General features: G+C 46.3%; 1 protein-coding gene across 1 annotated transcript in view; it reads right to left on the bottom strand.

Moving 5' to 3' along the window:
- LOC141288068 (A-type potassium channel modulatory protein KCNIP1-like) overlaps positions 1-15,694 on the bottom strand; it is a 64,963-nt gene extending 49,269 nt beyond the window's left edge. Inside the window, exon 1 of the mRNA XM_073820185.1 lies at positions 15,396-15,694. Coding sequence (XP_073676286.1) covers positions 15,396-15,453 — 58 coding nt within the window. The 5' untranslated portion in view covers positions 15,454-15,694. The remainder of the gene's footprint in view (positions 1-15,395) is intronic.
- Between the last annotated feature and the right edge of the window lie 280 nt (positions 15,695-15,974).

Below are 15,974 nucleotides of genomic sequence, written 5' to 3' on the forward strand. Positions count from 1 at the left end.
GGTCTGCGCAGTAGAGATTTGTTTGGAGCCAGAGTCTGCGCAGTAGAGATTCGTTTAGAGCCAGAGTTTGCGCAGTAGAGATTTGTTTGGAGCCAGAGTCTGCGCAGTAGAGATTCGTTTAGAGCCAGAGTCTGCGCAGTAGAGATTTGTTTGGAGCCATAATCTGTGCAGTAGAGATTCGTTTGGAGCCAGAGTCTGCACAGTAGTGATTCGTTTGGAGCCAGAGTCTGCGCAGTAGAGATTCATTTGGAGATTCGTTTGGAGCCAGGGTCTGCGCAGTAGAGATTCATTTGGAGATTCGTTTGGAGCCAGGGTCTGCGCAGTAGAGATTCATTTGGAGATTCGTTTGGAACCAGAGTCTGCACAGTAGAGATTCGTTTGGAGCCAGAGTCTGCACAGTAGAGATTCGTTTAGAGCCGGAGTCTGCCCAGTAGAGATTTGTTTGGAGCCAGAATCTGCGCAGTAGAGATTCGTTTGGAGCCAGAGTCTGCACAGTACAGGTTCGTTTGGAGCCAGAGTCTGCGCAGTAGAGATTCATTTGGAGATTCGTTTGGAGCCAGGGTCTGCGCAGTAGATATTAGTTTGGAACCAGAGTCTGCACAGTAGAGATTCGTTTGGAGCCAGGGTCTGTGCAGTAGAGATATGTTTGGAGCCAGAGTCTGCACAATAGAGATTCGTTTGGAGCCAGAGTCTGCGCAGTACAGGTTCGTTTGGAGCCAGAGTCTGCGCAGTAGAGATTCATTTGGAGATTCGTTTGGAGCCAGGGTCTGCGCAGTAGAGATTTGTTTGGAGCCATAATCTGTGCAGTAGAGATTCGTTTGGAGGCAGAGTCTGCACAGTAGTGATTCGTTTGGAGCCAGAGTCTGCGCAGTAGAGATTCATTTGGAGATTCGTTTGGAGCCAGGGTCTGCGCAGTAGAGATTCATTTGGAGATTCGTTTGGAGCCAGGGTCTGCGCAGTAGAGATTTGTTTGGAGCCAGAATCTGCGCAGTAGAGATTCGTTTGGAGCCAGAGTCTGCACAGTACAGGTTCGTTTGGAGCCAGAGTCTGCGCAGTAGAGATTCATTTGGAGATTCGTTTGGAGCCAGGGTCTGCGCAGTAGATATTAGTTTGGAACCAGAGTCTGCACAGTAGAGATTCGTTTGGAGCCAGAGTCTGCACAGTAGAGATTCGTTTGGAGCCAGAGTCTGCACAGTAGAGATTCGTTTGGAGCCAGGGTCTGCGCAGTAGAGGTATGTTTGGAGCCAGAGTCTGCACAGTAGAGATTAGTTTGGAGCCAGAGTCTGCACAGTAGAGATTAGTTTGGAGTCAGAGTCTGCACAGTAGAGATTAGTTTGGAGCCAGAGTCTGCACAGTAGAGATTCCTTTAGAGGCAGAGTCTGCACAGTAGAGATTCGTTTGGAGTCAGAGCCTGCGCAGTAGAGATTTCTTTAGAGCCAGAGTCTGCACAGTAGAGATTCGTTTGGAGCCAGGGTCTGCGCAGTAGAGATTTGTTTGGAGCCAGAGTCTGCGCAGTAGAGATTTGTTTAGAGCCAGAGTCTGCGCAGTAGAGATTTGTTTGGAGCCAGAGTCTGCGCAGTAGAGATTCATTTAGCGCCAGAGTCTGCGCAGTAGAGATTTGTTTGGAGCCATAATCTGTGCAGTAGAGATTCGTTTGGAGCCAGAGTCTGCGCAGTAGAGATTCATTTGGAGATTCGTTTGGAGCCAGGATCTGCGCAGTAGAGATTCATTTGGAGATTCGTTTGGAGCCAGGGTCTGCGCAGTAGAGATTCATTTGGAGATTCGTTTGGAGCCAGAGTCTGCACAGTACAGGTTTGTTTGGAGCCAGAGTCTGCGCAGTAGAGATTCATTTGGAGATTCGTTTGGAGCCAGGGTCTGCGCAGTAGATATTAGTTTGGAACCAGAGTCTGCGCAGTAGAGATTCGTTTGGAGCCAGAGTCTGCACAGTAGAGATTCGTTTGGAGCCAGAGTCTGCGCAGTAGAGATTCGTTTGGAGCCAGAGTCTGCGCAGTAGAGATTCGTTTGGAGCCAGAGTCTGCGCAGTAGAGATTCATTTGGAGCCAGGGTCTGCGCAGTAGAGATTCGTTTGGAGCCAGAGTCTGCACATGTGAGATTCCTTTAGAGCCAGAGTCTGCACAGTAGAGATTAGTTTGGAGTTAGAGTCTGCACAGTAGAGATTCCTTTAGAGGCAGAGTCTGCACAGTAGAGATTCGTTTGGAGTCAGAGTCTGCGTAGTAGAGATTCGTTTGGAGCCAGAGTCTGCGCAGTAGAGATTCATTTGGAGTCAGAGTCTGCGTAGTAGAGATTTCTTTAGAGCCAGGGTCTGCGCAGTAGAGATTCGTTTGGAGCCAGAGTCTGCGCAGTAGAGATTCATTTGGAGTCAGAGTCTGCGTAGTAGAGATTCGTTTGGAGCCAGAGTCTGCGCAGTAGAGATTCATTTGGAGTCAGAGTCTGCGTAGTAGAGATTCGTTTGGAGCCAGTGTCTGCGCAGTAGAGATTCGATTGGAGCCAGAGTCTGCACAGTAGAGATTCATTTGGAGTCAGAGTCTGCGCAGTAGAGATTCGTTTGGAGTCAGAGTCTGCACAGTAGAGATTCCTTTAGAGCCAGAGTCTGCCCAGTAGATATTTGTTTAGAGCCAGAGTCTGCACAGTAGAGATTTGTTTAGAGCCAGAGTCTGCACAGTAGAGATTTGTTTAGAGCCAGAGTCTGCACAGTAGAGATTCGTTTGGAGCCAGAGTCTGCACAGTAGAGATTCATTTGGAGCTAGACTCTGCACAGTAGAGATTCGTTTGGAGCCAGAGCCTGCACAGTAGTGATTCCTTTAGAGCCAGAGCCTGCACAGTAGAGATTAGTTTGGAGTCAGAGCCTGTGCAGTAGAGATTCCTTTAGAGCCAGATTATGCGCAGTAGAGATTCATTTGGAGCCAGAGTCTGCGCAGTAGAGATTCGTTTGGAGCCAAGGTCTGCGCAGTAGAGATTCGTTTGGAGCCAGAGTCTGCGCAGTAGTGTTGTGAGGCAGTACCGCGGTATCAAAGTCCCGCCCAAACTCCCGCAGACCCAATCGCAAGATCACAATCGTGACACCACACCCTGTTTTTATAGTATCAAATAACTACCTAAAAGCAAACTTATTAGAAAAACTTGAACATGAATCAGCATTATAAGAACTACCTCACAGGATGGAAACCATCTTTGGAAAAAAAACATTTGAAGTGTAATTCGATTATTTGACTGACATCCCATTAGATTACAAGGAGAGGGTGGGGTTTATGACCTATACTGCAGCCAGCCATCGGGGGGCGATCTTCACATTTAGGGACTCATGCGGCACACTTGGTGGTGACAGGTACAAAACCAAGGACATAAACGTACCATATTAACATTCATCTGTTCATCCAAGGGAAAAAAACAAACACTATTTTAGTGCCATTCAGTGGACATTTCACATAATTATGTCACAAAACATACATGGCGGTATGTATTTTGCATCTTGCGAAAACATTCCCACAGGTACGTTTTCGCCATGAGATCAGGTTGGACAATATACATTCAACATGCCTTCACTGAAATATTTAACAAAATTTTCTATTGCTGTTATGGACAGAAATTCATCACTTTGCAAAAAAGTGATACTGGCAAGTATTACATTCTTGTTATTCTAGAAAATGAAATATTAGGGAATATTATATTCCTTTGTGGTTTAATTATAGAAGCAAATACAGTGGCTTTGTCTGTGTGAATTGAAGATAAGAAGCAGTACCCTACTAACCCTAACACTCTACCTCTCACACACACACACACACACACACACACACACACACACACACACACACACACACACACACACACACACACACACACACACACACACACAGCAGCTCAGTAAAATACTTCCACTTCATTTAAAGGAATGTGAACAAACGGAGCCAATCTCCCATGGAGCCCTGGGCCAAAAGTGCTTCATTAGTATGACTTACACAGACAGATAGTAATCTAGAATTTATTTATTCATGAAAGCTAATTTAGCCATTAGTTATTAGTAGAGGACACCTGTAATCCCACAGCACAGACCTCTGCATGTCTGGATACCAGTACAAAAGCACAGCAGCTAGTGATCTGAATGCTAATGAGACCCAGGACGCGGCTCTTACTCGCCACTAGTTAACGGTGAACAACAAATCACATTATATACATTTCATAATATGCTCAAACGTTCAGGACATATTCATGCGATATGGTCAAAGAATGAGGGCACTTTTGACCACCCAAAACACTGTAGCAACACCCTGGCAACCATTTACATCACTGTAGCATCAGTGCAAAAAGTTTTACAGAAGAAATTGACAGTAACATTCTCTTTAGAAATCTCTTGCTATGGTTACATACTAAGTTAGAGATGAGGACTGACTTCAGTTATCAACTGTTTACACAGCCATCATTCAATCCGTTTTAGTCTGCTTTTGTACACTCTAAAAATGCTGGGTTTTTTTTTTAACCCAAATGCTGGGTTCAGCCTGTTTTAATTGTCATTTTATTGGGTTATTTGTAATATGTGACCATGGACCACAAAACCAGTCATAAGGGTCAATTTTTCAAACTTCATACACCATATACTGAATAAATAACCATTCCATTGATGAATGGTTTGTTAGGATAAAACAATATTTGACCGAACATTTAACCCAACCAGCTGGGTCAAAATAACCCAGCATGTGTTCTGTCCAATATTCACCCAGCAATGGGTTGACAAATAAAACTTGGGTTGTTTTTACCCAGCATTTGTAGTGTATGTACAAGACGATTTAAAAGGTCACAACTGGCAATTACGGTTTTCAATCCCAAACTCTGATTGTGAGTGCAGCAGACTATAAACTATTACATCAGAACAAAATAAGGTTTCAACACAGACATTAGATTTAACCTTTCTACAATGATTTCTTTACCCTTGGCTTTTAGATCCATTTACTGTGTGTTCAAGCTCTTTTGCATTTGTATGGGGTTACATCACTCACCCTCATGCCGTTACAAAACCGTTCATCTTCAGAACACAAATAAAGATATTTTTTATGAAATCCAGAGTTTTCTGACCTTGCATAAACAGCAACGCAACTGAGACGTTCAAGACACAGAAAAGTAGTAAGGACATTGATAAAATAGTCCATGTAACATCAGTGGTTCAACCATAATGTTATGAAGCTACGAGAATACTTTATATGCACAAAGAAAACAAAAATAACAACTTTATTTAACAATTTCTTCTCTTCTGTGTCAGTCTTCGACGCTCGTTCACAAGAGTACCACGATGCTTGACTGACACAAGGGCTGGGAATTGATTTAAAAAAGAATCGATTCCTTGATGTTGGGAAAAATAGTCAAATCCACTCAGTATTTATCTAATTAAAAAAATATATATCTCAATTACAATTAAGTGAAAATTAATTGTATTCAGTTTTGTTTTAGTCACTAAAAGAGTGCAGTACTTTATAGTCAAACACATTTTTATATTGAAATAATGAAGATTAGTGTGCCACCCCAAACTGGTTGCTGGTCCCTTCCTGGCCACCCCTATGAAAACATCCTGGCTCCGCCACTGGGAAGGCTGCATCCTACGAAGGCTGCTTATCTCGGCTGCTTCGTCATCAAACATTGCTGAAAGTCAGCTCTAGAAAATAAACTGAATAAAAACCAGTCGTTACTGAGCTCGTCTAAGTGTGAGGAAGCAGTCTTCCATTTGAGTAGCACTCATTAATTTGCCTCTTGCTTGCTAATAATGATTTAAAGTCTGATTCGTTCCCATTAAAAGGTTCTTTCAGATAGATCATTTTAATGAACCGGTTCACAAAATGATTCAGAGGTTATTTTACAGTGGAAATGGTGTACGATGTCCACAATTTTGAGTGCTGCACAACAGAATAGATAATAACGTGATGGAGGATCTTGATCTTATTTACATCTTAAATAAAATGCTACTTCTTTACCTTTCCATTAGCCACTGATAATTCTGAAAGAAAACGCTGAGAGCGCATCTGATTGACAGATAAACCAGCAGCTCTTATTTCAATGTCGTTGTTAATGTTCTGGTTATTTTGTTTCAGTGTACAGTTTGTTAATTTTGTACAAAGCATATGATTAAATTAAACATCATTCAGCTGAACTGTGCACATGTGTTTTAGACACTTCACGTCTATGTTTTATTCATGCAATAATGCTTGTCCACTGCTATGACTAATTTCATGGGGAATGCAAACCAAATTACAATTTAAAATCGATAAGGCTACTTTACGATCTTTATATCCTGCAGTTGTGGTGAAATTAAGTTCCTCCAATCTAAAAAAAATAGGAATCAAAAACAACAGTGCAGAACTGATTCTTGGAATTGAATCCCATCAAATCTAAAACCAGGAATCGGACTTGATTCCAAAAATTTCGGAATCGATCAGCCAGAATGGCACAGAAGAGAAGAAATTGTTGAATAAAGTCATTATTTTTGTTTTGTTTGCACACAAAAAGTATTCTCACAGCTTCATTAAATTAAGGTAGAACCACTGATGTCACATGGACTATTTTAACAATGTCCTTACTAACTTTCTGTGCCTTGGACATGTAAGTTGCATTGCTATGCAGGGTCAGAAAGCTCTCGGATTTCATCAAATAATATCCTAATTTGTGTTTTGAACAGCGTTAATTTCGCTGACCAATAATTTTCGTTTTTTTACGAAAAATAACGTTTTTTTCACAGATGAAAACGAGACGATAACGAAACGAAAACTCTTTTTCAATGACAAAAACGTCTCAGGTTCCCTGACCTGGTTCCCTGAGGGAACGAGACGCTGCGTCATTCAACACTTTGGGGATTGCCATTGGTGAGCCGCACTCTGAGTCATAGTCTAACAACCAATCGGATGACGGGAGTGACGTCACAGGCGCGGTGACGTCAGCGACCAGGAAGTATAAAGCACGTGCGTTTGAAGCCGGCGGCAGCTCATAGGAATGAAGCGAGCGCCGCAGGGATGCGGGAATTATGGTCCATGACGCAGCATCTCGTTCCCTCAGGGAACCAGGGTTACATACGTAACCTGAGACGTTCCCTTCCGGGAACTCGAGCTGCGTCATTCAACGCTTTGGGGAACGAGATATCCACGCCCCTATAATTCCAAATCCCTGCCTAGTGTCTACTAGGACAAGGGTGGAAAGAGTTGTGTCTGGTGAACCTTGCCAGAACACAGGAACAAATCTCGCCTGGGGAAATTGCCAGGACGTGAGTGGTAATACATCTCTGTCTGTGACACCCACCAGACAAGAGGGATATATATATGAACCTCGGCCCTCAGGCGCATGAGGAGAAAGTAGTAGTCCTTTGTCTGGGCGCACCCAGAACAAGAGGGACACAAGTAGTGCCTGGTGAACTTGCCAGGACACTGGAATGGCTCCGCCTGGGGAAATTGCCAGGACGTGAGTGGTAATACATCTCTGTCTGTGACAACCACCAGACAAGAGGGGTATATATGTGAACCTCGGCCCTCAGGCGCACGAGGAGAAAGTAGTAGTCCTTTGTCTGGGCGCACCCAGAACAAGAGGGACACAAGTAGTGCCTGGTGAACTTGCCAGGACACTGGAATGGCTCCGCCTGGGGAAATTGCCAGGACGTGAGTAACAATACATCTCTGTCTGTGACAACCACCAGACAAGAGGGAGATAAATATGCCTCGGCCCTCAGGCACACGAGGAGAGAGTAGTAGTCCTTTGTCTGGGGACAGCCAGAACAAGAGGGACACAAGTAGTGCCTGGTGAACTTGCCAGGACACTGGAATGGCTCCGCCTGGGGAAATTGCCAGGACGCGAGTAACAATACGTCTCTGTCTGTGACAACCACCAGACAAGAGGGAGATAAATATGCCTCGGCCCTCAGGCACACGAGGAGAGAGTAGTAGTCCTTTGTCTGGGAACGGCCAGAACAAGAGGGACACAAGTAGTGCCTGGTGAACTTGCCAGGACACTGGAATGGCTCCGCCTGGGGAAATTGCCAGGACGCGAGTAACAATACATCTCTGTCTGTGACAACCACCAGACAAGAGGGATAAATATGTACCTCGGCCCTCAGGCACACGAGGAGAAGTAACACACCACTTGCCTGGGAGACTGCCAGGCCAAGAGGGTAGGAATGCATCTCCTGTCTGGGGAACTGCCAGACCAGGAGGAGTAAAACATTCTCTAGTTCTGAGAGAAACAGTCCACCTCAGTCAGGACACAGCCCGAACACTGAGGGATAAGGAGTGCCTGGTAGTTTTTGGGGGCCAGGACACAAGTAATACACCTTTGTCTGGGGAAATTGCCAGACCGAAAGGGGTAAAACATGCTTTCCTTGATAGAAGGAATGCACCTTATTTTTTAACTCTGGGCCTAGCCTTATTGCTAGGGCGAGAGGATAAACGAGCCAGGAGTGGCTCTGAGGTCAAGTTCGTAAAACCTGACGAACGTTAAAGGTGAGGACCAACCCGCCGCACTGCAGATGTCCTGGATAGGGACACCTGCCATCAGAGCTTTAGAGGCAGATAAGCCTCGAGTAGAGTGAGCCTTGACTCCCAACGGAGATGGAAGACCAGAGGACTCAGGCATCCACGATCCATTTACTGATAGTGGGCTTTGAAGCCGGGCACCCCCTCTTAGGGGGGCCGTAACAAACAAAGAGTTGCTCTGATTTACACCACATGGCAGCTCTGTGGACGTGTGTCTAGTGCTCTTACTGGACACATTAGGTTGTACTTCCGATGGTCATGCTCCACGAATGGAGGAGGATAAAATGCTTGGAGCGTGATCGGCTGTGGTGTTGAAGACGGGACCTTAGGAACATACCCAGCTCTTGGGTAGAGAAATGCTTTGGCCAACCCAGGCGCAAAGTCAATGTATGAAGGGGCCACCGAAAGGGCCTGCAGGTCCCCAACTATCTTAAGAGAGGTAAGAGCAAGCAGCAGCGCTGTCTTTAAAGTAAGCATGCGATCAGAGACCTCTTCTAAGGGCTCGAAAGGAGGCTTACATAGAGCTTCTAACACCACAGCTAAGTCCCACGTGGGGACTCTCGGTTTCACACGAGGCCTCAGCCTGAGTGCACCGCGGAGGAAACGTGAGACCAGGGGATCTCTGCCCACTGAAAGGCCACCATGAGGGGCGTGGTAAGCCGATATAGCCACCACGTACACCTTTAGGGTGGAGTGAGCTAACCCTGCGGAAAGACGAGTTTGCAGGAACTCCAGCACTGTACCGACCGGGCAGTGAACTGGGTCTAATCAGCGTTCATGACACCATGAAGCAAACAGGTTCCATTTAAGGCCATAAAGTTTCCTCGTAGAGGGAGCTCTGGATTGAAGAATGGTCTCGACAACCTCGGTTGGGAGACCGGCTTCTATGAGTTGTGCCCCCTCAGGGGCCACACCCATAACTTCTACATCTCTGGGTGGGGGTGGCAAATTGCGCCCCCAGCCTGGGAGAGGAGGTCCCTCCTGACGGGAATCTCCCATGGAGAGCCGTCGAGGAGGGCGATTATGTCCGAGAACCAGACTCGGGCCGGCCAGTACGGGGCTACTAGTAACAGCCGTACACCGTACCGGCGTACTCTTTCCAGAACTCCCGGGAGCAGAACGATCGGGGGGAAAGCGTACCATGGCATCCAGTCCAAGAGGAGCTGGAGGAACTAGAGAGTACCAGAGGGAACATTGCGATGTCTCCTGAGTCGCAAAGAGGTCCACTTGAGCCTGACCAAACACTCTCCAAATCTGCTTCACTACTTCTGGGTGAAGCATCCATTCCTCGGGCCTCGGCCCCTGCCTCAACAGGACGTCTGCTCCCACATTGAGACGTCCGGGAATATGGACTGCTCTCAACGAGAGAAGCTTTCCTTGAGACCACAGGAGGATCTGGTACGCCAGTTTGTATAAGGGGCGTGAACACAGACCCCCCTGGTGGTTTATATAATAGACTACCGCAGTGTTGTCTGTACGGACCAACACGTGACAGTTTCTCAGGTCTGGAAGGAAATGCTTCAGGGCCTGGAATACAGCCAGCATCTCTAGGCAGTTTATGTGCCAGGAGAGATGGTGATCGTTCCATAGGCCGTGGGCTGAGCGGCCACTCATGACCGCTCCCCACCCGGTGAGGGATGCATCTGTCGCTAGCGTGACGCGGCGGCAAGGAGCTACCAGCACTGGGCCTTGAGATAGGAACCAGGGCTTCTTCCACATGTCTAAGGCACGTAGGCAACGCCGCGTGACCTTGATCTTGCGGAATGGGTTTCCTCTCGGGGAAAACCCTCTGGTTCTGAGCCACCACTGTAGCGGCCTCATGTGCAGCAGACCAAAAGGTATCACGTTAGATGCGGCTGCCATAAGACCTAACAGTACTTGAAACTGTTTGACAGTGAGTAACAAGCCTAGCTTGACCGCATTTATTGCAGTAAGGATCGACTCGATCCGAGCAGGTGACATTCGTGCCTGCATCGTGGTCGAATCCCAAACTACACCTAGATAAGTGGTTCTCTGTAATGGAGAAAGCACACTTTTCTTGGCGTTGAGCCTCAACCCCAGCTTTTTCATGTGAGCAAGAACAACATCTCGATGTTGGACCGCTAACTGTTCTGAGCTGGCTAGGATCAGCCAGTCATCTATATAGTTGAGTATGCGGATGCCCTGGAGTCGCAGAGGAGCCAGAGCAGCATCCACACACTTCGTGAAAGTTCGGGGTGAGAGCGCTAGGCCGAACGGAAGAACTCTGTATTGGTAAACTTTGCCCCTGAAAGTGAACCTGAGAAACTTCCTGTGTTGAGGAAGGATGGAGACGTGAAAATATGCGTCTTTTAGATCTATCGTGACAAACCAGTCCTCGGACCTGATTTGAGACACGACATGTCTGACAGTCAACATTTTGAACTTCAGCTTTCTGACTGAAAGGTTTAGCTGTCTGAGATCTAGAATGGGCCGCAGCCCCCCATCCTTCTTGGGAACGATGAAGTACCGGCTGTAGAACCCGGATTCTCTGTCTTGAGGAGGGACCACCTCGATGGCCTCCTTCTTCAGAAGAGTTTTCACTTCCTGTTCCATTACCAGACCCTGCTCGGGGTTCACAAGGGTTGGAAATACCCCGCTGAAAGGTGGTGGCTTGGCGCCGAATTGAATGCAATAACCTTTCTCTACAGTGCGCAGGACCCACGTAGAAACATTTGGCAGTATTTTCCACGCTACCAGAAATTCTACTAAGGGAACCAGCCTCTCGAGACTGGTTTCTGGATTTATTTGAGGAGCTGATTCGGTGACCTGTAACAGCGAACTGGCAGGATGCACCTGAATTAAACGCTCTGCGGACCCCCGTGGGGGTAGCGAACTCTCTAGTTCTGCTACGTTTCCGGGCAGAAAGACCAGAGAATGGTGTTCGCGGGAGATTGCCGTGCCCTGTAACACTGGCAGGGTTAGCTGACGAATCTCCTGAGGGCCCCGAGGAGGCGTGGTCACCGTAAATGGCGGTGAGGCACCTAACTCCCCGAGAGGGGCTGCCCTCATTGGCCCTGAGCCACAACCGTCAGGGCCGTTTAGCCGAGGCCCTCTTTGACTGGAGGACGACTCTCAGGTCCGGCCTCGTCTTGGAGGCCCCCGGCTTAGAGTGTTGCTGAGCCCGCCCTCTAGGTCTTGCCGGAGGGGTACGGGTAGCAACACTCCTCTTTTGCGCCTCCCGGTATGAGGAGCTCGTACACGGCTGGGGCTGCTCCCGTCCAGCAGCCCCAGAGGAGTAAACGCGGCGAGGAAGGTACCTCTGGAATGCCGCCGCCTGCTAGTGGGCCTCCTGGTGCCTGTTGACAACTGTGTCAACAGAGTCACCGAAGAGGCCGGTAGGATGCAGGGGGGCGTCCAGGAGCATGACCCTGTCCTTCTCTTTCATGTCGGACAGGGTCAGCCAGAGATGCCTCTCCGCGGCCACCAGGGCTGCCATAGACTGCCCGATGGCGCGAGCGGTCTCCTTGGTGGCGCGGAGAGCTAGATCTGCTGTGCAGCGCATCTATGTGACGCTGACCTCCTCACCGTCGCTAAACTCCTTTAGCAGGTCGGCCTGGTATGCCTGGAGAACAGACATGGTGTGGAGACATGCACCAGCCTGACCTGCCGCCGTGTACGCCTTGCCCATTAAGCCAGATGTAACTTTTAACGGCTTGGTGGGCAAGGACGGAGCCTTCAAAGACGATGCCAGGCCGGGAGACAGATAGCTCGCTAGTGTCTGCTCGACCTGGGGCATCGCCTTATAACCGTACTCCTCCACCCCCCCCCACATTACCGTAGTAATCAGAGGAGGGGGAGAAAAGGCGTGAAGAGTACGGTTTTTCCCATGATCTCGCGATCTCTTTATGGAGATCTGGGAAAAAAGGAAGGCTCCGTTTGGGAGGTGCTGACTTCGCCCGCAGGAAGCGTTCATCGAGCCTACTTCCTTGCGGTTCATTTGGCTGGGCGGCTGGCCAACTGATGTTGAGTATGGCCACCGCATTTGTCAGCACCTCTACCAGCTCCTTGGTTAATGGGGCGAACGGGGGGGGGGGGCGGTTGGGGTTCAGCAACGCTCTCAACGTCAACCGCCTCGGAGGAAGACAGATGAAGCGTTGACTCCTCCTCTTGGAGGGAAGGAACCGCAGCGCGGGCTTCCTCATCCAAAAGGAGGTCAATCAATCCACTAGGTGAGGAGAGAGATAGGGGTTCACCCGTCTCAACTCCCTCTAGAACAGGGGTTTTCAAACCTGTCCTGGAGCCTCCCCTGCCCTGCACATTTTGTATGTCTCCCTTATTAGGCACACCCAATTCAGGTCTTGCAGTCTCTACTAATGAGCTGATGATTTGAATCAGGTGTATTAGATGAGAGAGACAAGCAAAATGTGCAGGGCAGGGGAGGCTCCAGGACAGGTTTGAAAACCCCTGCTCTAGAAGATCAAGCTGCGATCCCCACGAGTCCAGCTGCCGCTCCGCCTGCGGAAACAGGGCCAGACCCTCGAGGAATGCTAGTGAAAAGCCCCCTCCTCGAAGAGGTCTTTCCGGGAGCGGAGCACCCGCAGTGGCAGACGCTCGCACTGCGGGCAGCCAGCCCCCTCAAGGGCTGACCTAGCATGCTCCGCTCCCAAGCAGACCACACATAGATCGTGTGTATCCCCGCCAACAATGAATCTTTGGCAGGGAGGGACACACTTTCTATGTGGCTGCTCAACCGCTCTTTCTCTTTTAAAAGATCTCTTTCCCCCTTTTGAAGGCATACTGCTCAAAATAAAGTTGTGCAAACTGGCACAGAAAAACAGCAGTATGCAGACAGACAATAGACATAGAGCGCTCTCGCTGAATGACAAAAGCTGCCGCTGGCTTCAAACGCACGTGCTTTATACTTCCTGGTCGCTGATGTCACTGCGCCTGTGACGTCACTCCCGTCATCCGATTGGTTGTTAGACTATGACTCAGAGTTTTGATGAGTATTCACGTAAACACAATCGGTTATATCTTAGGTGAACATAAACAATTAAGAGACTATCAGACGTGTATCAGTGCATTGCATCCGTGCGTTAGTTTTTAAAGGGACAACAGCATAATATAGTTGCTATTGTCTGTGGCATTGATGTTAATCAAGCAACAAAAGAAAGCCAGAAAATCACTCACTGCTCTTGAGTCACTTTAGTAGCCCTAATAACGATTAATCTAAACTTATTTATTTAATTAGTCTGCTTGAAAGAATGAAGAATGTGGTAACAAGTTGTTATAAAGAATGCATAATTAGCCATGTTCTTGTTTCTTAATGAATGGTTTTCATTTAATTTTAATATAAAGGCATGTTGATTATCACAGCAGTTAAAGCAGTTAAATCATGATACAACTTTAAACCTACATATTGAGTCATTTTAGAGAAATGTTTAATAAATGCATTACACTGTAACTAAACTAAACTGTAACTACTACTGTAGATTTAGTCAACTAAAATGTTATGATATTTACCCCCAGTTTCACAGACAAGGCTTAAGCCTAGTCCTAGATTAAAATGTAAATCTGAACTGTTTCAACTGAAAGAAACTTGCACTGACTGATCTTATAATATATCAGTGCCTTTGTTTTGACTCAAGATGCACACCGGTAATGTTTTTCTAAGGCATGTTTATAAAAATTACTTAAATGTCCTCATTGAACTATGGCCTAAAATTTTAGTCTATGAAACCAGGCCTTAGTTGACTAAAACTAGACTAAAACTAAAAACAATTCATATGACTAAAGTCAGAAGACTATAACTAAAACCAAATCAAAATTTGCTGGCAAAATTAACACTGGTTCCTATGGGTCTGGAATGACATAAGGGTGAGTAATTAATGACAGAATTTTCATAATTGGGTGAACTAACCCTTAATATATACAATAAATGATAGAGAGTAATAAATAAATAGTTTTTCCCCTTTCAACAACTGCCGTACCACTGTGAACCCCACTGGCCTGACCGTTAATCCAGCTGTCATATAAGCCTTATATATTTTCAGATTTTCATAAAGCCACACACAGAGAAGCTGATTTAATGCTAGAGTGAATTCCATAACCTTTTATAGACCGCCAGCTCATTGTGTATTTACACAACGTCTCGTCCGGGAACATTGAGAAAAAGCAATTGCAAGACAGAGAGATCTATGAGTGAACAGCACTCACACACAAACGAAAGGCTGTGCCAGTGTTTTCAATAAAGAAACACAAACAAACTCCTACTAACCAAACACATAAAAGCATTCCTCGCTCACTTGTTTATAAAGGTTAATGCACTTAATGTAGTAAGAAAACTTAATATTTTAGAGCATATCATTGAAGCAGTGACAATCAAACAGCATACGACAAATGCTTATTAATGCAGTTTGCCTAGTCAAGCATTACTATTACTAGTTCTCATCCTTAGTGATCTCAAATCTCTAAAACACTAAAAAAAAAGTACTAGAGTACTAAAGTACAGTCTTTTTTCTTTAAAATCTATTTCAATGAGTTACTTGCTGTTTCCTTTTAATTAAATGTGAAATTTACTATTAATTTCTAAGTGCAAATTGTTCAGACATTCATTCTAAGTGATCAAGCATACCATTTTCATCTGCTGAACCATAAAAAAATATGGAGAAAAAAAAAATCCCACATTGAAAGAGAAGCCTGAGTCATATCTACGGATCAGAAGATCGCAACGTTTTTCACTGCAGACAATAAACAACCACCTAGCAGCCACCCAGAACATTCTAGCAACATAGAAACATGCTTAACAATGCAAGTTTTCCCTGTGCAAAAACCAAATTTTCTCCAAAAAGGAAAAGAAAAAAAAATGTTTAAAAATTATAAGAGCAACATTTCTAAAACATATAGAAACGCACTTACCTGTGCGATAGTTCACCTGTTTGTTCGGAAGGGAGAACGTTCCCATGACGATACCCATAACTGTCGTCCGTCGCCACACACCTGTAGCATGAGACAGCGCTGCGCACTCAGATGAAACCGAAACGTCTGTTTATTGACGTCTAGTTCAGCGTGAGTGTGTCTGCACTTAAATTGTAGATCCTTCCTCTCTCTATTCTCCTCCATCAACGCATATTAATCTTTCCCTCTTTCTCTCGGTCCGTCCAAATCTCTCACTCTCTCTCTCTCTGTCTCTCGTCCTCCCACCCTGGAGACGAATATAAAGAGAGCGAGGGAGAGTTAATGCCAAAGAGGAAGAGGACGACAACCAGGGAATGAGAAAAACCTCAGGAGACAGAAACACTCTGGCAGAGGAATAAAGAACAGAGGAAGTGAGCGAGCGATTCTGGTGTGCGTTTCAGCGCGTGTGTCGTCATACCAAAGCAAAAAACGACAGCCCAACCTTCTAGATAAAAGGTGAAAAGGGTAAAAATTACAGTGTTTGATTAATCACAGTGCATTAAGATAATTAGATTGTATCAATTTTTTTTATAAAATGAT

Source organism: Garra rufa, chromosome 16 (assembly GCF_049309525.1).
Source record: "Garra rufa chromosome 16, GarRuf1.0, whole genome shotgun sequence".
In the NCBI taxonomy this organism is placed as follows: domain Eukaryota; kingdom Metazoa; phylum Chordata; class Actinopteri; order Cypriniformes; family Cyprinidae; genus Garra; species Garra rufa.